The sequence below is a fragment of the Folsomia candida genome, unplaced genomic scaffold (genome assembly GCF_002217175.1).
Source record: "Folsomia candida strain VU population unplaced genomic scaffold, ASM221717v1 Fcan01_Sc012, whole genome shotgun sequence".
NCBI classification, from domain to species: Eukaryota; Metazoa; Arthropoda; class Collembola; order Entomobryomorpha; family Isotomidae; genus Folsomia; species Folsomia candida.
The window spans coordinates 3,331,337-3,354,994 of NW_019091204.1; the positions used below are offsets into that span (position 1 = coordinate 3,331,337).

The 23,658-nt window shown below is 37.5% G+C and overlaps 5 protein-coding genes across 8 annotated transcripts; 3 read left to right on the forward strand and 2 right to left on the reverse strand.

Moving 5' to 3' along the window:
• Positions 1–254: 254 nt before the first annotated feature.
• On the reverse strand, positions 255–4,051 carry LOC110855366. Of its 2 annotated transcripts, XM_022103640.2 has the most exons (6): positions 3,688–4,051; positions 3,334–3,595; positions 2,552–2,924; positions 1,225–2,138; positions 886–1,120; positions 255–701 (listed from the first exon to the last, which is right to left on the reverse strand). In XM_022103640.2, the coding sequence occupies exons 5-6, from the start codon at positions 1,118–1,120 to the stop codon at positions 337–339; spliced, it is 600 nt and encodes a 199-aa protein (XP_021959332.1). In that variant the 5' UTR covers positions 1,225–2,138; positions 2,552–2,924; positions 3,334–3,595; positions 3,688–4,051; the 3' UTR covers positions 255–336. The 2 variants fall into 2 exon arrangements, with proteins under 2 accessions (XP_021959332.1, XP_021959488.1); XM_022103796.2 differs by lacking the exons at positions 255–701; positions 886–1,120; positions 1,225–2,138 and having other exon boundaries at positions 2,459–2,924; positions 3,688–3,961.
• A 2,845-nt stretch (positions 4,052–6,896) lies between these two features.
• Positions 6,897–8,773, forward strand: LOC110855225 (2'-5'-oligoadenylate synthase 1). The gene is made up of 4 exons (XM_022103641.2): positions 6,897–7,035; positions 7,129–7,188; positions 7,280–7,873; positions 8,321–8,773. The coding sequence occupies exons 3-4, from the start codon at positions 7,303–7,305 to the stop codon at positions 8,746–8,748; spliced, it is 999 nt and encodes a 332-aa protein (XP_021959333.1). The 5' UTR covers positions 6,897–7,035; positions 7,129–7,188; positions 7,280–7,302; the 3' UTR covers positions 8,749–8,773.
• A 284-nt stretch (positions 8,774–9,057) lies between these two features.
• On the reverse strand, positions 9,058–13,094 carry LOC118437166. 2 transcript variants are annotated; one of them, XM_035856006.1, is made up of 3 exons: positions 12,963–13,094; positions 11,075–11,225; positions 9,058–9,577 (listed from the first exon to the last, which is right to left on the reverse strand). In XM_035856006.1, exons 2-3 carry the CDS (start codon positions 11,170–11,172, stop codon positions 9,094–9,096), a joined length of 582 nt encoding a protein of 193 aa, XP_035711899.1. In that variant the 5' UTR covers positions 11,173–11,225; positions 12,963–13,094; the 3' UTR covers positions 9,058–9,093. The 2 variants fall into 2 exon arrangements, with proteins under 2 accessions (XP_035711899.1, XP_035711898.1); XM_035856005.1 differs by lacking the exon at positions 12,963–13,094 and adding an exon at positions 11,486–11,607.
• LOC110855428 lies at positions 12,917–16,215 on the forward strand. 2 transcript variants are annotated; one of them, XR_004835917.1, is made up of 5 exons: positions 12,917–13,055; positions 14,240–14,394; positions 14,509–14,663; positions 14,749–14,911; positions 15,929–16,215. XR_004835917.1 is itself a non-coding variant. In XM_035856007.1 (3 exons), exons 1-3 carry the CDS (start codon positions 14,352–14,354, stop codon positions 14,902–14,904), a joined length of 354 nt encoding a protein of 117 aa, XP_035711900.1. In that variant the 5' UTR covers positions 14,240–14,351; the 3' UTR covers positions 14,905–15,034. The 2 variants fall into 2 exon arrangements, 1 of the variants encoding a protein (XP_035711900.1); XM_035856007.1 differs by lacking the exons at positions 12,917–13,055; positions 15,929–16,215 and having other exon boundaries at positions 14,749–15,034.
• A 3,097-nt stretch (positions 16,216–19,312) lies between these two features.
• Positions 19,313–22,639, forward strand: LOC118437112 (kelch repeat and BTB domain-containing protein 4-like). The gene is made up of 6 exons (XM_035855907.1): positions 19,313–19,617; positions 19,762–19,916; positions 20,108–20,430; positions 20,783–20,959; positions 21,536–21,863; positions 22,361–22,639. The coding sequence occupies exons 1-6, from the start codon at positions 19,582–19,584 to the stop codon at positions 22,470–22,472; spliced, it is 1,131 nt and encodes a 376-aa protein (XP_035711800.1). The 5' UTR covers positions 19,313–19,581; the 3' UTR covers positions 22,473–22,639.
• Positions 22,640–23,658: the final 1,019 nt, after the last annotated feature.

Below are 23,658 nucleotides of genomic sequence, written 5' to 3' on the forward strand. Positions count from 1 at the left end.
ATATAAGAATATTAGGTTAAATTCACATAACCATTTTAACTCAATTTCATACATGTAATTTTGGGTTTGCCATGCTTCAATTAAATAAGACTTAAAAAGTCTTAAATTTTACCGTCACGTCACAATTTCTTAACCGGGTGCACCACTCCTTATAAAAATGCAAGGCGAGGCCAGTATTCGGAAATGGAACAAAATTTTAACAAGATTAAGGTCTCCAAATAAATGTCGAAATAGAACAAAACAAAACAAAAATGTTTAAATTTTCAATTTGTGACAATTTAATTCAAAATAATTAGTTCCATTACATTGACAATTTAACAATTTAATTATTGATTATTAATCACCGCCACAGTACTCTGCTTCTGGCTTCCCATATCCGCAACCCTCATCATCGCAACCACTTAACCCATCGCCCAAGTAGAGTTGGAAATGATGGCGAAATTCTAGCGCCACGGTTTTCTGCACTTCCACCGACAAGCGAATAAAATCCCACGGAGAACAACGGGCGTAAACGTCGGATAACGAGAATCTTTGACGGGTATGATTTTGCTCAGCCATCTCTTTCACGGGGTCCCAATACAAGGTCCAGAACGCTGTAGAGACGCCACGATTGTTCATTTCTTGACCATTTTCTCCATGCCCACAGCGGCGTCGACAAGGGTACGTAAACTTGGCGAAAATGTTGTCCTGTGGCTCTTGGCCTGAAATTAATTACAGTAAATTAAATTATTTTCGTCATTTCATATTACTAGAATTTTTGATCGATTGATAATACTAATTTGGTCAAAATCGGTGAGCATACTTTGATAAATATAGCTTTGTAAGTTTAAAATATTAAATCAATTAATAAACTATGTATTATTTGAACAATTAATAGATAAATACCTTCCTGAACTTTAGACCACATTGCCGAATATTCCTTATTCGTCTTCAATTTGTGCTGGTAGCGGTTTCGAAGTTGGAGCAGAAAAGTTTGATACTTTTTCACGTCGAATTTGGGCCGTGGCGTGGGGTTGCGACCCTTATTTTGTGCGGCGCTGGACGCAGAAGAGGTCGTCCTTTTGCCCTCGGCCCCGTTTTCGTCATCCTTGAAAAATGCAAATTCCCATTCTCCTCCCATCTAGAAAAAAATAATTAAGAAAATATGTTTTTTTTAAATCATAATATTACACTTTAAAGCTTTTAATTAAGAGAATAACATGCAACAAATTAATAATTAATTACCTTAACTTCTACTACTCGATACTAACACTCGTAAGTTAACTTGCACCACCAATTAATTCAGTTCAATTTAACTTGTAACTTAAGGTTTGGCTTGGACGGAGTGATTTTCGGGGTATTTTATTGTTTGAGAATGAAGAAACGTATTGTGTATTGATGGACCCGCCAGCTACACTTTCTCTGTAAGTATTATGCAGGGGTGTACTGCTCCTCAGCACCCCCGTTTTTAAAAGTGAATAACGGTCATCTCAATGACCACACACTCTTTTAAAATTTTTACACGATTTACACGATTTTAAACGATTTTTACACGATTTTTAAAAATTGAAGGTATTAATTAATAAGTAAATCATTCCTGCATAAAAAATTCAACCATCATGGTCAAAAATTTTCAGGAAAAATCTAATTTGGCACAAATCAAACGAATTTTTCTGATTTTTTGCACGTTTTATTGTTCTGAAACAATTTTATGTGTGAAAGTTTGAAATTTTTGCAATATGAGTGTTTCATTAAAAAAAGGGATTTATCCAGCCATTCTGTAGGCGGTGGTACGGTACTCCCCTGCAGCCGGCTACTCGTGCATACTGCGGCCAGCCAGTGTCACGGTTTCTAGAAAGTCTCTAGACTCATTACCTCAACTATTTTAGCATATTATACGATCCTGCGGGTTGGGGGATTGATTCCCAAAATTTTTACGAGCCACACCCCCTGGGGGGGTGGTTGGTCTTAGACCTGGACTACTGAATTGTCGCTGAGAGGGTGGCGCTGGGTGTAAATGGTTTACATTCAAAATTTGAAATCATTAGCTCACTTACAACGCCCGGCGCCAACTGGCGACGCTCGCCAAATAGGCCTTTTAGGTGGTTTTTAAGGCCTTGCAAAACCCGGACCGACAAACCTTAAAGTCCTCCACGTGCCTAATGAATTAAATTATGAATTAATATTTACTCAAAATTTAAGGGCGAAGACAAGAATATTAAGTTAAATTCACATAACCATTTTAGCTCAATTTCATACATGTAATTTTAGGTTTGCCATGCTTCAATTAAAAATATTCGGGCTTAAAAAGTGTGGCATTTCGCCGTTACGTCAAGATTCCTCAACCGGGTACAGGAATCCTTATCAAAATTCAAGAAATGGAAAGGCGACGCCCGAGTTCGCAAGTGAAACTCAATTTTAAAAAGATTTACGTGTCCAAATAAATGTTGAAAGAGATCAAAATAAAAACAAAAATATGTAAATTTTCAATTCGTGACAATTTAATTCCAAATAAATAGTTCCATTAAATTGATAATTAAACATGTAATTAGCGATTATAAATCAAAATCACCTCCACCGACACTACTCCGCCTCTGGCTGCTTGTACCCCCAATACTCGTCACACTCATCCCCATAGCCCCCTATGCCATCGCCCAAGTAGAGTTGGAAATGATGGCGAAATTCTTGCGCCAAGGTTTTCTGCACTTCAACCGACAAGGAAATAAAATCCCACGGAGCACAGCGGGCATAAACGTCCGAAAGAGAGAATCTTTGACGGGTACGATTTTGCTCAGCCATCTCTTTCACAGGGTCCCAATACAAGGTCCAGCCGCCCGTCGAAACGCCGTCGCGATTGGTCATTTCTTGACCATTTTCTCCATGACCACAGCCGCGTCGACAAGGGTACGTAAACTTGGCGAAAATGTTGTTCTGCGGTTCTTGCCCTATAAATAACAGTGAATTTTTTAAATTACTAAATAAAAATTGAGATCGCGCAGCGTATGCTGTCCGATTTTGAACTAGTATCAATCCATCATATATTTTATTAAATTTGAAAAAGACACGAGATCTCAATTGGCCCGTTTGGACGGGATGTCTGCATCCGAAGAGGAGAAAACTTGGGCAAATATAAAATATAACAACTTTACAACACATTTTCTCCTCTGTGGATGCAAATATCTCGGCTGCCCATTGGGAGATTCAAATTTCATAGTAATTAAATTTGTATGATCGATTGATTGGTACTAGTTTGCTCAAAATCGGGAAGCACACGCTGCGCGACCTCCATTTTAAGTTTAAACAGATTAAATCAATCAATAAACTATTATTTCAACAATTAAAGTCGATAAGTACCTTGCTGAACTTGAGACCATTTTGCAGTATAGTTTTCCTCCACATTCGTCCTCAACTTGTGCTGGTAGCGATTCCGAACTTGGAGGAGAAAAGTTTGATACTTTTTCACGTCGAATTTGGGCCGTAGTGGGGCGGTCTTGTGATTGTGACCCTTATTTTCAGGGGCCCTGGTCGAAGAAGATGTTGCCCCTTTGCCCTCCTCGGCCTTGGTCTTGTCGTCGTCGTCATCCTTGAAAAATGCAAACCACCATTCGCCCCCCATCTTGAAAATAAAATTAAAATGATGAAAATACGATCTTCTTATACTTCACACAATTTAATTAAGAGAATAACATGCAACAAATTAGTAATCACCTTATCTGCTATTACTCAATACTGACCCTCGTCACGTCGCACACCACTAATTGGCACTAATTAATTTAATTAAACAGTTCAATTAAATTTGTAATTTAACTTAAATTATTTAAGACCTGGTTTGGTTGGAGTGAGGGTATTTTATTTGAGAAACATATGAGAAAGGCCCGCCAGCTCGTAACTACTGGGCAGGGGTGTACCGCTCCTCTGCACCCCTTACGTAATCTCCGTTTTTTTAAGTGCATCAATTCATTTTTTTTAATTGATGGTAGTAATGAGTAGATCATTTCTATATAAATATTTGGTCAAAATTTTTCAGGACAAATCTAATTTAGCATAAAAACGCATGTTTTTGGCAGTTATGTTTTGATTTTTCTTGGACAATTTTGAATGTGAAAGTTGTAAATTGTAAATTGGTTCAAATAATGTTGAAATAGAACAAAAGTGTTTTTTAACAATTTAATTCCAACTAAATAATTCCATTAAATTGGTAGTGAAACAGTTTAATTCATCACTGATCTGATTATTAATCACACAAGTATGCCAACTCTGGCGGAAAATATCCACAACACTCGTAGCCAAGTACATCAACGCCACTCAAACCATCGCCCAAGTAGAGTTGGAAATGATGGCAAAATTCTAGCGCCAGGATCCTCTGCACTTCAACCGACAAGCGAATAAATTCACGTGGAGCACAGCGGGCGTGGACGTCGGAAAAAGTGAACCTTTGATCGGAAGGGTCTTGTTCAGCAATCTTTTTCACAGGGTCCCAATACAAAGTCCAGACGGCCGTGGAGACGCCGGGATTGTTCATTTCTCCCACCATTCCACGACCCTTCACTCCATGCCAGTTGTGGCGTTCACAAGTGTATGTAAACTTGGCGAAAATGTTGTCCTGCGGCTCTTGGCCTATAAAGAATAGTATATTATTTTATCGTAAATACTACATAATAATTGGGGCGTAAACTTTCTGAGCTTAAGCAAATTAGTGTCAAGCGATTATAAATGTAATTACTTAAAATGGGGGCTCAATCATATCCTCAATCTTTTTACCATGTTAGTTTGAATAAAAACACCCATTTCTTTCAAACTAACATTTAATTAATGTGGTTAATGTGCTTAATGTGCTTAATTTTTCGCATGTGCCCTAGTCCGACTAGGGCACATGCGAAAAATTAAGCAAGTTTGCAAATACGCTAAACATTTGCAAAAAAAAGGAGAAAACGTGCAGTCGATTTTGTTTGACACTGTTCGTCTTTAGATACCAACATATCTGCCAATGTGTCACATTGGAGTCCAGCTCGTGTCTTGTAATTTTTGTAGTAATCTTGTAATCATTTTTTACTAATTAAATTTCTGATTGATTGACACTATTAATAGTTTGCTCAAAATTGGATAGCATACGCTGCGAGACTTCCATTCTGAGTTTAAAATATGAAATTAATAAACTATTATTTCACTAATAAATTGACAACTACCTTGTTTAACTTGCGACCACATCGCGGTATACTCCTCCCACCCCCCATCCCTCGTCCTCAACTTGTGCTGGTACTGGTTCCGAAGTCGGAATAGGAGCGATTAATACTTTTTCACGTCGAATTTGAGCCGTGCTGCGGCGGCGTTGTGACCCTTATTTTGTTGTGGGGCCTTGGAAGAAGATGAGGTTGACCCCTTGACCTGCTCGACCTTGGTCTTGTTGTCGTCGCCATCCTTGAAAAATGCAAACCACCATTCTCCCCCCATCTAGAAAATAAAATATAACGATGAAAATATGATCTGCTTATACCTCACACAGTTTAATTAAGAGAAGAACATACAACTAATTAGTAATTACCTTATCTGCTATTACTCGCACTCGTCACGTCGCACGCCACCAATTAATTGGGTTCAATTTAATTTGTAATTTAAGGTTTGGGTTGGTTGATTCTGGGATATTTTATTTTTGGAGAAACGTATTAACGGAGAAGGACCCGCCAGCCAACTACTTCACTTTTATGCAGGGGTGTACTGCTCTTCCGCACTATGATTTCAAATGGGATTTTCATTCTCAAAAATAAAATTTTGAGTACTTCCAACTTTTTTTGCATATTTCGATCAGGTGAGGCACAAGGACTATTGGAAAAATAGTTTTATATTGCCACACCCCCAGGGGGAGGAGTTTTTCCCCCAGCCCCCCTGCACGAGTTAGGTACAAACTGATAACGGCGTTGTATTCTGCATCATTTTTTATGACAAAACTGAAGATAAACTTTTTTCGAAATTCCGTATAGTTTCGGAGATATCGGGGTGCAAAGTTTCCCCGCATATGACCTTTAGGGCCATTTTTGACCTTGTTGCGACGCACTTGGAAGTTAGCTGAGTATGGCATCTGATGCTACTCATCGTAGACTACAAGGATCAAAAAGAAAATCGCTGCGAGCTATTCAGGTTTCGAAAATATAGGCTTGGGAAAATTGAGACAATGTTGTGCGAAATCTAGCACAAAAAATAGCCGAATTCTCCAAAACTTTTAAAATACTCATCAATTTTGATAGAATCCGTTTTATAACGTCATGAAATAATTTTTTTTAATTATTCGGGACAGCTTTTGAAGTAAAAACCCGGAAAAAATGGCAAATCCGAAAAATCCGAAATTCGGATATTATTGGTTCCTTAAATATAAATTCCCGTTTTTATAATCGAATCGAATGCCCTAGAATTTTTACACTTTAAAAAAAATTGAAGGTATTAATGAGTAGATCATTGCGATATATAAAAAATCAACCACCCTGACGAGGGGCCGTCCATTAATTAAGAAACGCCAAAATCGCGATTTTCTTTACCCCTAATATGTGTAATGTAACATAGGCACGGTATCATTTGAGCCTTAGACCCCCCTCCACTCCTCTTGCGTTACGTAATTTATGAACGGCCACTCAAAATTTTTCACGAAATATCTAATTTGGCACAAACGAAGCGAATTTTTCTCATTTTTTTACGTTTTGATTTTTCTGGAAAAATTTTGAGTGTGAAAAGTTGTTTTTTTTGTTAAAAATGATCTACCCATATTTGGGTTGTTCATTTTTAAAAACGGGATTTAGGCAGCCATTCGGTGGTAGGCGGTGGTATGTACGCCCCTGCAGCCGGCTACTCGTGGTGATCCAGCAATTTTTTAGGCGAAACGTTCCCCTAGAATTTCAGCTCTTGTGTTCCACGTGTACAGAATCAGCATGGGAAGCACGTGCGAATACACAACTCCATAAAAAGTACGAGTAAAAGTTTGCCCAGGTTTTGCACGAGAACAATTTCCAATTCAAAATCAATCGCCTTGACATTTGCATCCCAATTTAACCCCTACAGGTCTCACAGGTAAAAATTAACTAAAAAACATCAACTGTTCAAAAGAGACGATGGAAATTTTAAGCCAGAAATTAAATTTTTATCACTCATTTAACCTTCCAGGCGACAGTTTAACAATTTCCCTTGCAATCTCCACCTCAATTTCACATCTTCCGATCACAGGTAAAAAAATGAAGCAAAAAAGTCTACCGCTTATTCAAAAGTCAAAGAAAATTTCTCCAATTTTGTTTACTTTTTTTTAAATTTTCTCCAGGTGACAGTTTTTCTTCCCTAAAAATGCCACAAACCTTACTCCACCTCAAGAACGACCAGCTCCGCGCCCTTGCCGATAACCAGCGACCCAGCCGCGCCTACCTTGCCCCGGGGCGCGCCGTTATCAACGACATTTTCGAAAGTATCCGTCAATCCGATGAGATCAGTTTGGACCGCGCTCGAAAAGCGGGCAGTATTGGAAAAGGAACCGCTCTGGGGGACGAATTTTGTCCAGATTTTGACCTCGTCTGCTTCATCAATGGACACATGCCCCCCTTCTCCCCCGCGCTCATCCAGGCCTTTCTCCGCGCCGTGAAAAAGGCGGATCGGACGACACAATGGCAAATCCAGTCGATTACTTACAACCAACATTCCGTCCAAGTCGAAGTCGTCACCGGGGAGGGTGTCACCTTCAAGTTGGACATTCTTCCGGCAGCCAATTTGGTCCAGGGGGACCACCTTTTGAACGCCATGGAGCGGTTGTCAATTCAGGAGAAATGCGTCGGAAAAACGATGCGTGACCGATGCAAGAGATTCAGAGAACGACAAAATTTCTCGACAAGTTTGGCCGAGGCGACGGTCTCGTTTGTGCGGGGTGAGTGACCGGAAGAAAAATTATGAAATGAAATTAATTATCAAAATTTGTTTTAGAAATTAATTGAGAAAATCACTTAGAAATTTAATTATTATCATGATTTAGCTCAAAATTAATGGATTTATTTTGTTACTTGACAAGAAGAGTATTTGTGAAATTAATAGGCAACACTTATTTTAGCATTCATTTTAAAATGACAACAAAATTGTATCAAAAACTCTTAGTTCACGGTTACAATTGTAAATTTGTGAATTTGCAAAATTTTACAAGTATTTTTAAGGAAAATTAACTAATTTTTGCAAACTTGCTCAGATCAAGGGCGTCCCTTTATTTTGTAAAAGTTCGTCAAAATATGGCACAAAAACTCACGAATTTTACAAAGTTACAAATTACTTCGTGAATGAATTTCCTCGTTATATTGATCACAAGTTTCGTTTTTTTACGTAGCCGTTCCACTCAACGTTTCTCGGATAATTCGGATCGCCCAGTACTGGGATAAGTGCGTCGATCTGGGTGGTGCCCGCCTAACCGGACGATCCTACCTCATCGAACTCGTCGCCATGGGAACCAACCTGGGCCGCAAACCGAATCGCGGACTTCAAGCGCGCTTCAGCCATTTTCTCCACCAAATGCGAACCCTTTCATCGGCTTGTATCGTATTCACCGAAAATTATGAAGAATCCCAAATTCCTGCCGATGTTCGTCGCCAACGCCCCCTGATTTTGGATCCGATCAACCCCTTCAATAATTTGGGGTTTCAATTAAGGAAACCGGAAATGGCTGGAGTCCTGCAGCGATGGAGGGAAGCGGCTGAAGAAACGTTGGATTTTATTGGGTCGAAGAATGACGATGTTGAAGCCTGGTTTATTTTTTGAGAGTTTGCAATCTGTAAACTCTGTAGATCTAGATTATGGAGTTATAAACATGCATTTATTTGACTACCAAATGCGAATAAAAAAATTGTTTTCTTCGGTATTAAATTAATTGAGATAAATATTTAAATTCTTTAATACGAGTATATTACATGCATACGTATGTAAAATGTTTCTATTTAAATCATAACTGTTCAAACACTTAAAAAGACAGTGATCCCGATTTCACCGATCCGACTTAAGATTTTCATTCTCATTCATTCATTTTCGTTGAAATTCATTTCATTCACTTCTGAAGTGATATGAAATGAATTTGAGCGAAAATGAATAAATGAATGTTTGCAACGTTTATTTCCTCTCCCTGTTGAGCAGTATTAGAGATATGGTTTGATTAATGCAAAAATCCTGCAAAACGAGCGGGGTCCCTTTCTCGACAAAGTTCGAACCAAACTTGATCTTGAGCACGTTACAGGCTCGGAGATCCCTTCTCCGCAGCTTATTATTCCATTTATTTGATAAGCTTGCCCTCTCCCAGCAAACCAAGAGACGCTCCGACGCACTGTGAAACTTTGAGGCGAGGGCGACTATTACCACGTTGTTGATCCCGGTGACCGTCGTCATCAGGGGGAATATGAGAAAGCCCGGCATCGGGGTTTCCTTCGACAAACTGATGCAGACAAAAAGCCCGAAAATTTCAACCGTCGGGTCGCCAATCATTATGGCGGGTAGGATCCTCTCCGACAAGTAGGCGTTTAACGATTTCTCCAAGATTTGAACTACCCGGTAGAGCCGGATGCAGTCGGTGTGGTCGGCCAAGTCGGTGGTGATATAGCTGTGGAAAAATTGGGTTATGTTAGTCAAAAATAATTGTTTTCGTTCAAAAGTCAGTCATCCCAATCATACATGTTCACATTCATTCATTTAATGATGAATGAATAAATTATTCATTCAATATTCAAAATTTGAATGAATATTTTATTCTGATTTTTGAATAAATGAATATTGAGTGAATTCAGTTCGTGTAGGACTGCCAGTGAGTTGTTAATGAGTTGGCCTTAACTTTACTATAACTTTTCACAAACTTGTGCAAAGTTGAATGTTTAAGCATTTTTGGATTCCCAGATGAATTTGGAGTAAGATGACAGAAATTCTAACGAAATAAAAAATTGCAAGTTGATAATTTTTAGATCAACTCATTAACGACCCAATAACGACTCTAACGACTCATTTACAGTTAGGTTTCAAACTAAGGAATTTGAAATTTTTATATTTATTCTGTTTCATCCCTAATTTATCTGGGAGTTCAGAAATGCCTAAGATTTCAATTTTGCTCAAGAATGTAAATAGCTATAGTAAATTAAAGGTCGACTCATTTACGACTCACTGGCAGTCCTAAGTTCGTGTGAATGAATATAATGAATGAATATTTTTTTCATCATTCATTTTTCACTCAATGCTTAATACATAGGGAAACTTGAGTAATTTATTTTGAATAAAATGAATAATGAATAAATGTTGAATAATTAATGAATTTTTTTCAATTTATGAATGAGTGAATAAGAAATAAATATTTGTTTTTCAAGGCTTTGAATAAATGAACTTTGAATGAATAAATATTTTTTGAATGCGTATGACCATGACAATTTTTCCCTTACTCCCGAGTTAAACCATAAAACTTCTTATAAAGCGAAACTTGTCTCAGTTAACAATTGACGGTGTCCATACCAAACCCTGAAGCCTTGGCAGCTGGATTTTTTATTTTTGAATTTCCATCAAAAATAGGTCACAGACCATGAAATTAGTGTAACAGAAGACAAATTTTGAAAAAAAGTTGCTACAGCCCTCCGTAATGACCATTTTTGCGATGTAGAGTAGGGTTCGTAGTACGGCGATTTTTTCGCCATTGTTTGACCTAGAAAGCTGAAATTTCGGATTATACACCGACTTGAGCATCCCCAGGCGGGACTTTTTCGTTTTAAGGTTTAATGTCGAAAATGACCTCAAAACCGGTCACTTTTCGACGTGGATATTTTTCCATGGTTTTATACATGTGATGTCAAGTCTCACATAACCCCATCAATGGGGCATCGTGAGAAAGGTCTCGGCAAGTGGATTCAGAATATATATACTTTGTGGGGTCTGGGGCCACCCCCTGACTAGTTAGAGGCCAATGAGTAATGTTGAGTTTTCGTCGGTCTTTTGCTATGTTGGCTCTCAATCTGCTCCTGTGTTAAGTTTTGTATCCCATAGCTCTCAACATTTTTTGATTTTTAGAACATCAAGGCTTCAAGGTTTGGTGTGGACACCGTCAATTAGAGTTTTGACAAACCTTTCCAACACACGGAGAAAATTTAGGATGAAAACGATTCCCACGGAGAAGACGAAGCACGCCACAATTCCCGTTGAATACATCATATGTGCCGTCATCCAAGCCTCAAACACGTTCACGCCAAGGCGAACCAGATAGTGACCAGGGCTTTCTAATTAATTAGTCAATGTAATTAATTATCTAATTAAATAGCATGATTAAACTAATTATTGATTACTAATTAACGTTAAATAATACTACCGAAGCTAATTATAATCACCAATTGATTGGTCAATATTCTAATTATTCAGCTAATTAATTGATTTAATTAACAACCTGAGTTTAATTACCAATTAGACGAAATACTTTCCTTCTAATTATCAATTACTAATTAATTACAAATGTGGCTAATTGAAAAACTCTGGTAGTTACCCGAACCACCCTGACAACCTGGCAGCATGGACAGAATGAAGGGCGGGGTGCATGGGACGACCCGCAATAAAATGAAGACCAACACGGGGAAGGCGGGAATGCAAACTTGACACAATTGGATGAACAGCTGGACCGCCTTCGTCTCCAAGGAGGCCGGAAGAGCGGGAAGGTTTCCCAAAATTGCGGCCTCGACGTCCAGAAAAGCATGGATAACTTGGCACGGGCCATTGTCTAGTGCGTAGTTCCACCGAATCAGGGACGTAACCAGGTACGCCATGAAGAAGCCGAAACCCTGAAACTTTTCAATTTCGTTTAACCGTCCGAAACAGATGTTGAGACCGAGTACAATGGAGTAAGCTATGGAGAGGAGGCATTGTGCTTTAAACATGGTGAGTTGCCAAGGGGACCGGCACTTGATTAGTCGGGACGACTCAGGGTCCCATTCGAACGGGGAGCAGGATAGGATTTTGCAAATTTTTAGCATAAACTGTAACCCGGGAAGAAATTCTTTTTGGTACATTGTTGTTACACTGATCTGTATATTTAATACGTAAATATGTATTTAGGTAGATGTGCAGATTTTGGATGGTTTTAAGGGAAGGCCCTCTTCTGTGTGGCATGTTAGAGAAATTCTGCTCCTTGACTTTGTCAAAACGAAGATTCTTGTTATCTACTCAATGAAATTTCGACCTTAATTCATTTGCGTATTTATTAAATATTTAGAAGAGTATATTTAGCACTGGGTATTTGTTTAATTGATCGCTGACGCACGGGTGAAGAAAGCGCGTGTATCAAACATAAATTTGAGGCCGTCCCATTCACTGTCTTCTCAATGCAAATAAGGCTTTCCGTGAGCAAGGGATATGTATATATGACGTACCATAGTTTAGTTGGGTCTTGGGTAAACCCGGGACCTGACTTGCCCGAATCCGAAAGGTTCGGGCAGGCAGGGCTTACAAAATTCCTCACCCGACTCATCTCTAATGTCTCAAACTATCCTGAAAAACTCACCCATCATCAATCGTCATCACTTGTTGAAAGCACCCACCCACTCCCTATGATGACGTCGGCATATTAAATCCTAAAATGATCAATCTATATTACGTATGTACATACCTAGTTTTACCTAAAAAGTGATAGTAGAGTCGACGACCATATCTCTTTGGTTTTAAGGAATTTCAAATTTCTTTCTATTCCATTGAAAAGCCAGTTAAATTTGACGTAGAAAACGTATGTATATTAGACTTGAAAATATTTATATTCCTCCTGTGACCATGAAAAATTGGTCACGAAAGCAGAAAGATCTACTTATTAGATAAAAATACACGCGAAATTATTTGACAAAGTTTATCATTCCCGGGTCAGACATCTTTTGTGTGACCCTGACACTTATTTATGGCTCAGAACAGACCTTTCTCTCAACTTTAATCATGATTTGGCAGTGAAATCAATTCGAAAATACCAAGGACAAACTTACATAAATTGGAAATAAAGCCAGACATAGATTTATTCAGCCACGTTTTCACGAATTTCGCTGCATTTTTTTGCTAAGGGCCCTGCAAATAAGTAGGTAAGGATTTAATTATTTGTTAATGTATTTCGACTTATTCAATTTCGTATGATTTTTACGCCAAAATAAAAATGAGTGGTGTCAAATAATAAAATATGTAATTCAGCTCATTCGGCTAATGTAAGTACTCAAGGCGGTGAACTCAAGTAACTTGAAACGGAGTTTAGCAGTATGAAACTACTTGCATAGAACTATGACCACACGAAATGTCCCTTCTAACAGGACCCAAAGTCAACAAAGACCCTTTTAATCCCTAGTCAGTTGGAAAAAAGGTTCAAAAATTCTCAGTCCTCTTAAAAGTCAGCAAACGTGAAAATTAAGCTGTTTATTGTGCACGCTTTTCCAAGAATCTCCCCTCAAATATCTGGAATTTGACTGTGCTACAGTTACAAATACATAATAATGTGTGGACCTTTTTTGCTTTATTAAGGGGTGAAGCGGAGCGAAATCCCTTTATGGAAATGTCATGTCTGTCCGTCTGTGTCCACAATAAATTAAGAACGGATTCGAATTTCAATATGCGGTTTTCGCCACCTATTACTTCTAATTATTTAATTACGGATGATTTCGAAGATGGGCGTTGTAGGACGGAAGGTCACGGCGCCAGGGTGATGACGAATTTTTTTATTTCGATCGTTTTAGACGTAGTCTTCGGCAGGGATTTCAAAAATCAACATGGTTTTGACGTGCCTTAACCAGGGTTTGCTACCCCGGGTTTTTGGGGTATTGCGGTATTGCGGGTTTTGGTGGGTTTTGGGGTAGCAAATTTGAGCAATACCCACGGGTAGTCGGGGTAGTCGGGGTAGTCGGGGTTTTCAAATTTTACAAAATATGATACCAGGGCATTATTTGCAATTCAACAAATTAATTGCTTAATAAAATAAAATTAATAAGCAGTTTTTTTGCGAAATTACTGAAAAACGGATTTTTTCATTAATTTCTGAACTTAATACATGAGACACTGACTCAGTTTGCCCCCAAAACCCCGACTACCCCGACTACCCCGACTACCCGCAAAACCCAGGCAAACCCCCGGGGTATGGGTTTTCAATAGCAAAACCCCGGGGTTTACCTTACCCTGGCCTTACCCGTGCCGCTTCACCCCTTTGCTACATTTCGGTTGTAACCGTTTATTTTACTTGGATTTACTTCATTCTACTGCATGCCCAAACTCTTTGTTGCAGTCACACGGTGTCCAGAATTTGTACGCTGAAGTTGACCTGCCAAACGATCTCCCACAAAAAGCTCTCCTCTCTTGCTCTCTCAAGGTTGAAATTAACCCCAAGACTCGTCACAATGTCTGGACAACCACCACAACCCTTGGACCGCACTTCTCAAGGTAATATTTTCTTGAAATTTATTTCAAATTTAAAATTTCGTCTCTACACAATTTTTGTTCTCGCTGGAAATTTGTACTTATCTTTTCTAAACCGTATAAAAATTCTGGTTCCAGCGAGATACCAAGAGCTACAAGATGAGAATCAGCAAATTAATGAATCGCTCAGATACCATAAAGACGCAATTAGGAAATTGAAGATCAGACGGGAAAACTTAAAAAGCCAATTAGATCTGCTTACCTCGGGGTGGACGGAGGAAGAAAAGCTCAGGGTATTTTTAATTTTCATAAAGCAATTTTCCGTAAGTGATTAAATAAATGGTAGGAAATTTACATATTTTAAAAATTATTTTGCAGCAACTTCTCTACATCTGGGTCGCCAAAGTCAAAGTTCGGGATTGGGGGCACCGGCCAGCGTTGCTCCATCGCTCGGTGGACCGTCTTTCGTTGGACCGTCCATCAGTGGAGCTGTGGTTAGTGGAGTGGTCATCGGTTCTTCCGTTGGGAATATGAATATTAGGTTAAAATAAATTTTATGCTTTGTCATGCACTAATTTTCTTCTATGTACATAGTGGGGTCATAAGTTCTCGTGAATGCATTTCCGGTAATAAATCCCAAAGTATTAGAGCTATCTGTTCGAAATTTTTATGGATTAACAAGGTATTAATATTGTTTAGAAATCATAACTTCTTTGTCAAGATTTCGTCCACGGGCAATTAGACAAGACATAACTCGTGACGGCCACAGGTCGATCGTGGTACGCGCCAATTTTCGTGCCAAAAGTATTTCAGACTTTTCACCGTTGGCAAAAAGTTTAATAGAAAAAAAGGCCAGATATTTGTTGTACAGAAGTCTGACATCCGTTTAAGTATGCGGAAGTCAATACGAAGTCATCACCGTGGTGTGAATGGGAGCAAGTTGGCTGGAGAAATGAAATCTCTGTTTTTTACCGCAAAGGGTACAAGTTGAAGCCAAGAATTATTTTCATAGTGTCCTAGAGACAAACGTTAATAACCTGAACCCTGGACCCTCCGAAAATCGCCATTGGACCTTTCAACAAGACTCTGCTCATGCGCAAGGTGCAAAATTGTCCAAAACTGGCTTCAGACGAATTTTCATCACTTTTTTTCATCCGTAGAACGGTGCTCAGTATCTGCAGACCTTAATCCCCTAAATTATGACTGGTGGTCAAAATTATAGGTACAAGTTTGCTCTAAATTGCACCCAAGTGTGGAAGGGCTGAGGTCGCACTTACTGAAGATCTGGCGCTTTTCCCAGGAAATCCGTGCGTGCCGCGATCGAGCAGTTTTCGCCACGACTTATGTCTTGTGTACAAGCCCGTGGAGGAAATTGTGAAAACGAAGTTATGATTTCTAAACAAGATTAATACCTTGTTCATCCACAAAAATTTCTATCAGATAGCTCTAATACTTTGGGCTTTATCACCGGAAATGCATTCACGGGAACTTATGGTCGGACTATGTATACTTCTTTCGCTTCGAATCTATTAAATTCGGGTGTCATTATTGCGCCAAGTTTTTGTGACTCCTTGTGCTTAATTTGTTTGTTTAAATTTTGAGTTTTGAATCTGAGTTTCGAGTTTTTTGTTTTTGAATTGAACACAACGTTTGCTGCCTAGTGCGTGTGATCCCCAATTATTCTTTTATAATTCCAAATTTGATTAGCTGCGTACTTCTTATTCGTGCCAATTTTTCTAGCAAATAATTTATGAAGTTCTAAATGTTTTTTTAATAATTATAAATATAGTTCTGTAATTGTAATGCTACTCAATTCTGAATAATAAATAAACAATTTCTCAGGTACATATGTATTTAACTGATAAAAATCAAACTTCCGCACATCAAAAAACGCATGAATACATAATGAAATCCGAAATCATTTTAATCCAAAGTACATATGTAAGGTATGTTGACCCGAGGGGGAGGATCCTATAAACTTTTGGAGAAAGTGGTGGATTTTGTACATATTTATATACAAAATTCAAAGCAAATGTTAACACTATATAAAGCTTTTGGATGAGTAATTCTTATAGATACAGACTTGCAGTTCGCTGCTAGTTACATATTATTAGGCTGAATCATGACTTAAAGATACGTCCGTATGTACCAATGCCTCGTAACACCATAGTCAATTTGGAGATGAAATAAAAGTGAATGAAGGTGAGGCCTCTCGCGGAGACAGGCCATAAGTAGTAGCTCCTCTCATATCATCATCATCAAATCCATCATCATCATCACTTGTTTACAATATAAAAGTCTCGCAAATAATTGCAAATTATATTTTGAAATACTGAAAAAAGTGTATCTGGCCATCGCAGCAGTACACAGTAAGTACATAGGTAATTTTATATATTTTTTTCATATTGAATTGATTCATTGCGTACATTTATTTGAATATTTATTATTTGATGGTGTGCATTTGTAAGTGGAAGGAAAGTCGAGGTTGTCCATTCAGTACGGTGCGATTTTACGTTTTTAAAATTTAGTTTAAAACAGTTTTCAATGAGTAAAAACTAGAGTCTTTTCTGTACACCGTAATGGATGGATGGCCTCGCAAGCGAGCTAGGATACGGCCGGTCTTACGGAGCAGGGGCCGAATTCAGTGCTAGGTTACCATGGTTACCAAGGTGCATATTGACTTTAAGCCCAGCTAAGACTAATTGTACCTACGTTTCAACTGGAATTTAATTTCATGAAGCCATTTCTATTATTTTACGCTACAAATTCATTGACACCGAAAGTAAGCATTATCACCCATTTTGGAAAAATAAGATCGAATTGTAATTAAAATTCCGAAGTCTTTTTAGACCAAAGTAGGATACAATCTCTAATTTTACGAGAATGTAGTTGAATAAACAAATAAGTTTCATAAATCTTAAACGTCTAAATCATAGGTCCAACGTGAACAATGGCCTGTGTGATCAAACAGCGCACTTGCGTTGTACCTTCTTGTAAGGTGGTCGATCGGAATCGGGAGATAGATTTATCATGGCATTTGTAAGTCCAACCTGAACTCCATTTTAATGAAATTAGTTAAATATTACAAAACTATAAATTAACAGGTTCCCAAATTCGGCCATGCATCAGAAAATGCGAATTAACTGGATCACCATAATTCGAAACCTTAGAAATGATGAGGCGTGGGAACCTACTCGTGAGTCCAGGATATGTAGTCGTCACTTCCTAACAGAAGAATTATATACGGCCGGTATTCGACATTGATCCACATTATTCAGATTTTTATAGGAATTGTCTAGCTTATATTAGCGGGAATGTGGTCAGAGTAGTTGGGACGAAGTTGAAGTGTGAGATTTGTGCCGAATCACTTCTTAACACAGACGATGATCTTCTTCCTTCTCACTTTGCTAAGCTAATTGAGGCTAAGGATAGCGGAGGCTTATTCACCCCTTGTCATTCCGTTTTCCGTATAGTTGAGCTGACTGATGCATGTTATCGGCAAATTTGCAAAACTTCTGGTGGTTTAATGAAGGTATCTAACCTAGATCGTAGGATTTCTATGATGGTTATTACACGATGCTTAGAAACCACAATTTTCCCACATCTTACGCATCACGTAATTGACTTTGATCCATTAACTGAAACTAGTCATTTGTCTGATCTCATTTCTCGAATTTCGATGCATTTTTTGAAAATTCGCTTATTTGATCATGGAAATAGGTTTCAAAAGATGCGAGAAATTTCAACTTCTGTACGGCACAAATTTGGCAAATTAACAATATTTACCGAAGCGCATTAGAATAGGTTTAGAACAAATAGAATTATCTTACAGATGCTCCTTATAATTTTTAAGAATATATTTTAAGTATTTACAACTATTTGGAATTATTTAAATGTATTTTAAGTTGTATTTAGCATTATTTGGGATTACCTAGTTTAATTGAAGTTGTCTTTAGAATTATGTTAGAGTTAAAATAGTTAAAAATTATGTAAACATTATATTAGAATAATTTACTGATTATTTTTAAATTGTTCTACGTGACTGATTCACGTTAAGATGCCTTAAGAGACTTGTATCTCACTAAAAATTGTTAATCAATAAATAAATGCTGTTTCATAGTTGGACTGTGGATTCTGATTATATAACTTCACTATTTGCACATAAAAAATATTAAATAGAATGCATAATGTTTTATTCTCACAGGTCACCATGCCTTTGCATCCCGGCGATTTGGAAATTGCGGAGGCAATTTTTCGATTGTTCGATCATAAACTGATCGATTACGTCGTGCGTCAAAATTACAAATTACATGTAAATCATAATGCATAATAGATTGTTATTAATGAAATTTTTGTGTACAGGTCCTGACGGAGCGGGAAGAGCGAGTTGCCCTCCAGGCAATTCCATTGCACCTCCGAGAGATGGCGAGGGTTTGGTGCTACGCATCTATTTGCCACTCCAAGCGTTATAACGCAACTTCAGCTTTTAAAAGCTTGTGTACTAATCGTTTGTACATGAGATTAGCGAAGTATAATTAATCAAGTTAATTATATGATGATTTTATTGCACCTCGTACTTAATTTGTCGTAAGCTGGTCTTAACTAAGTGATTTTCAACTCGTTTACTGAATTCAGCCCCGAATACAGGCCAAATCCGACATGTTGCTCTGGCAACAAAGTACTGAAGCCGATTTATCCCTTCCTTTAGATCCATGGTATGTACACGTATGTATATGTATGTATTTATGCATTCCAATCTTATGCATATTGCTTGCTACATTAGCTTAGCAGGTCCGGAATTCTGTCTCTCAGAGTTGTATATAAGCATGATAACCGCCACCACTTATGTATTTACGCATGTCGTATGATATATTACTGATATGTAGATTATAAGACGCAGCAATTAACTGACAAGCTGACGTTTATTACTCAGCTGGTTTCTTAAATGTATATACACAAGTATTTAATTCCGAGTGAAACGTTTTAGCAAGGTTTGCGTATATGTGCATACGAAGATATACATCGGTACATATTAATTAATTCAGATCGTTCAGATCGCATTCCCAACTTAACAAGAAAAAGATCAATTCTCAACGTTTTGCAATTAAAGCCAGAAATCTTTGTTTCACACCCAGTCAGGTCGACACTATCTGCTGGGTAGTTAACATAAGTAGTACATTTTTGTCCAGTTGGTGCACATTTTCCAAAGTAATGGAAATAAATAAAATTGAAACGTCACTGCTCAAGGTAAATATATTTATGGACGTACAAATAAATAAGTAATTATAAAAAGTCTGTATTAACATACCTAAGTATCCATTTAATATCATACTTGCCTGTTTACTACTTCATTTAATTTCGATCGTTTATTTACTTCACATACATATGTAGATCAAGGACGAAGTGTTCAACTCATTTAGCTGGGACTTCTGTGTTCCTTCAGTTACCAAAATTCAAGAAAGTGCAAAGAGGTTTTCCCGTGGTGGATTTAAATTTCCAGATTTGAAGTTTACCACTGGATGCCTTGCAGATGTGAAGCACTCGATGTAAGTATGAAGACAAATTTTATTTGCACACAATAAGTATGTACCAAGTATTTACTGGCATGGTACTTAGTACTTGGCATCCAGTAGTAACAAGTAGCCTTTTTGGATAACTTGATAACATTTTGTTACAAAGTTATCAAACACCAGATGCATAAATTTAATTTGAATCTGATTCTTATATTTCATTCTAGGGATGTCATCGTTGATATGCCATGCATCAAATTGTATGTGCATTTGCCACGTAATGCCGACAATTGGTTCGAGATTAGAACTTGTGACTTGAAATTATATTCGTCACTGCACGAATCGGCCGAAAATAGAAGCGGATTGATATCTTGTACACAATCAAAAGGAAATTTGGGTATTGATCAGGCATTTAGAAAAATTTATTGTCAGCATGAGGAAGGCTATGATTGTTACTACACTTTTTGGACGTGCAATGCAACGGGAGCTGGCGATTCTTGGGCAAATATGGACTTATTCAGGATAACCATATCTGTAGTTCGCTACGAACGTAAGACATATATTTATGTACCGATTGTTTATTAAAGGGTGAAGCGAAGCGAAATCCCTTTATGGAAATGTGTTGTCCGTCCGTCTGTCTGAACTTTAGAACGAATTCGAATTTCGACATGCGCTTTTCGCCAACGTAAGTAATTCTTGAAGCATGGATGAGTTTGAAGATGGGTGTTATAGGTCATAAGGTCACGGCGCCATGGTGAAGACGCCAGTGGTCATATATGTCGATTTATTTATATTGATTGTTTTAGACGTAGTTTGGGCAGGGTCTGAAAAATCGGCATTTTTGCCTGACATAATCTATGGACGTTCCCCAATTTAAAAATTTATTAAGATTATTTCATTAGGCCCCGAAATTATTCCTCGTGTTCATGACGAGATCGCCAAAACGATATTGCTCCCCGACGAGGATTCTCATCACTTCGACATTCTTGAGGATATGTTCTTATCTAAAGAACTGGCTGATTGTACGTTCATTTGTTCCGGCAATGTGGAAATTCCAGGGCATCGCTTAATCCTGTCTTGTAAGTGGAATGATTTGCTTCTTTTCAATATTACTAGATATAAAAAAAATTCCCAAAAAATAAGTTTGAAAATTTGGACTTTCAGTATATTTCAAAATACTTCATTAAGTTTTTAACGTGTACTTGTATGCAGGTTTGGAGCTTGAATTGTTGTGTCTCCCTCAACTTTCCCTTCTTCCATATATTCAAATGGCGATTTTGAGACTTATTCCTCTCTATGTGTTTTACAATACGAAGGTCCTAATCCACCTAAAAATTTGCGGTTTTTAGATTTACAGAGTTATTTAAGAGGATAGAATTTTAATTTTTTTCTTCCATGAGAAAATATTTAGTTTTTACTTATTATTTTTCGTCCATTTCATATTTATTTACTCATCGAAGAAGAAAATCACAATTCTAAAGTCGCAACTTTGTAAACCTAAAGTAAAAATAAAAATCTTCAATTGTAAAATACCCACGAAGATGAATAGGTTTCAAAATCGCCATTTGAATATATTGAAGAAGGGGAAGTTGAGACACAATAATTTAAACTCAAAACCCGTATAAAATGGCACTTTAACGAGATTAAATTTCCAGGTAAAAGTCCCGTCTTTAAGCAAATGTTTCATCACGATATGAAAGAGGCGAAGGACGGTCGCGTTATCCTGGATGACATTTCCGCCCCAGTTTTTACAGAATTTCTACGATTCCTTTACACTGCTCGGTTCCAAGATGGAGTAGAATTGCCCTTATTAAAGGACCTATTTAAACTTGCGGATAAATATGACGTGGCGAAATTAAAGAATCTGTGCGAGTTTCATCTTTTTAAGGCCGTCAATTCCAAAAATGCGATTGAGATGTTTCACTTTGGCGATACATATAACGGAGTGGAACTAAAGCAGCAAGCACTACGGATTCTGACGACGTAAGTTTACGCATTTTAGTCGTGTTTTCTAGACATTTATGGACAGGTGAGAAATTTGGCATATGTGGAAGAAGATGACACTTTGGCCTTCTTGTGTTAAGTTTAGTAATTATTTATTTCATAAATTTGTTCAATTTAAAGACAATTAAAGAAGTCAATTCATCAAAAATAAGTCTTAAGGGAAAGATAATAATAACCCTCGTATGAAATGATGAGATTTAAACAGCTTCTAAAACAATAATCCATAAGCGTGGGACGTACTTATACATAAAAGTTTCTAAATATTCTGTTCACAAATTTTGAATACGGGTCCCTCAACATGGATTATCTTGCCAAATTAATTTGCAATCATAAATTATGTCACGCGTGAGGCTTTACTCCAAATTTACGCTTAGCATGATTTATGGATGTAGCCTTATTTATCACAAAACGTCCTCCACGCTGAAAGATTAAATTATGTATTATTTGATAATTTATTTGTATGTTTTTTATGTAAGAAATGGATTTGAAAACTTGCCATCACTGGAAATCGTGAAGGAATTGTTTATTACAAATCCAGAAAAACTTCTTCAAATTCTGAACCTCCAGGAAGTAGACGAAGGCGACTAAATATTTGTAAAGCGTATGTATTTATGTCGAATATATTCTTAGTTGAAATTTCTTTCTAAACAAGTGGATTGAGATTTTATGGTTATGTATTTATAAACTGTATAAACTGTTATGTATAGAACGATAAATACAGTTTCATATATGTAAATGGTTTATCTGTCATGACATATTTCAGCCTCAAGATTATTTTGTTTAAGAAATTGTAAGTCATGCATGCATATGTACAAATGTAAATAATTTCATATGTATGTATTTGGACACTTGTCTGAACATGTTTACAGTCATATTGGCTATAACCTTTCTGTCCAAAAAGTCCTGTTTTGATAGGAATCGAGCGTGCACGCGCTCTTCCCAACTTTTGCACGAAATTTTAAACTTTGTCCTAGAGATGCGAAATTTGGCATGCACATGCACCAACATATGCTTCATCATAATATAACATCAATTCCCGTTCCGTTCGCTATAAATTTTTCAGGAAAAATCAAAAACCAAATGTCACCCGTATTCAATTTGGTTTTTGATTTTTCCTGAAAAATTTATAGCGAACGGAACGGGAATTGATGTTATATTATGATGTAGCATATGTTGGTGCATGTGCATGCCAAATTTCGCATCTCTAGGACAAAGTTTAAAATTTCGTGCAAAAGTTGGGAAGAGCGCGTGCACGCTCGATTCCTATCAAAACAGGACTTTTTGGACAGAAAGGTTATAGCCAATATGACTGTACAATTTACAATTTATGTCTACATTTACTAATCTTTCCCACACTATTATTCAACTGCTCTTACATACCTATGTACGTATTTAACAAACTAACATCTTACAAATTGTTAGTTACAATACTTGCTTCGAATATGTGTGTATATAATCTCTGTTTATTCACAGACATCGCATTCTTCGTCATGCATAAAAATGCTGCCCAATAATCGTCTTCACTCCACATCTTGGTCACCTACATACATACATTTCTCACATTCTCTCCTGACCACAACTCGTAAATTCATCCTTGCCTGTTTTTAAAAAATGACAAGTTTTTCAATTTCCAAATTCTTCACAATTTTCCTCTGGTTCACAATCTCATGGAAAGTTCACCCTATAAAAGACCTGCCAAGTTTCAACCACTCTTCCTCAGTGGCTAACTTGTCCCCCGAATTATCCTCTGGATGGTCCAACAACGCTACCCGCC

Bases quoted from the DNA above. Each gene is read 5' to 3' on its own strand.
- LOC118437166 (XM_035856005.1), bottom strand. From the start codon at position 11,513: ATGCTGCCAGGTTGTCAGGGTGGTTCGG. The intron at 11,226-11,485 runs GTAACTACCAGA...CTAATTAATTAG, and splicing joins AGGTTGTCAGGGTGGTTCGG to AAAGCCCTGGTCACTATCTG. The intron at 9,578-11,074 runs GTTTGTCAAAAC...ATTTTTCCACAG, and splicing joins TTTCTCCGTGTGTTGGAAAG to CTATATCACCACCGACTTGG.
- LOC110855428 (XM_035856007.1), top strand. From the start codon at position 14,352: ATGTCTGGACAACCACCACAACCCTTGGACCGCACTTCTCAAG. The intron at 14,395-14,508 runs GTAATATTTTCT...TTCTGGTTCCAG, and splicing joins CTTGGACCGCACTTCTCAAG to CGAGATACCAAGAGCTACAA. The intron at 14,664-14,748 runs GTATTTTTAATT...ATTATTTTGCAG, and splicing joins CGGAGGAAGAAAAGCTCAGG to CAACTTCTCTACATCTGGGT.
- LOC110855225 (XM_022103641.2), top strand. From the start codon at position 7,303: ATGCCACAAACCTTACTCCACCTCAAGAACGACCAGCTCCGCGCCCTT. The intron at 7,874-8,320 runs GTGAGTGACCGG...TTTTTTACGTAG, and splicing joins GACGGTCTCGTTTGTGCGGG to CCGTTCCACTCAACGTTTCT.
- LOC110855366 (XM_022103796.2), bottom strand. From the start codon at position 3,595: ATGGGGGGCGAATGGTGGTTTGCATTTTTCAAGGATGACGACGACGAC. The intron at 2,925-3,333 runs GTACTTATCGAC...TGTTATTTATAG, and splicing joins ATGGTCTCAAGTTCAGCAAG to GGCAAGAACCGCAGAACAAC.
- LOC118437112 (XM_035855907.1), top strand. From the start codon at position 19,582: ATGGAAATAAATAAAATTGAAACGTCACTGCTCAAG. The intron at 19,618-19,761 runs GTAAATATATTT...ATACATATGTAG, and splicing joins TTGAAACGTCACTGCTCAAG to ATCAAGGACGAAGTGTTCAA. The intron at 20,431-20,782 runs GTAAGACATATA...TTATTTCATTAG, and splicing joins ATCTGTAGTTCGCTACGAAC to GCCCCGAAATTATTCCTCGT.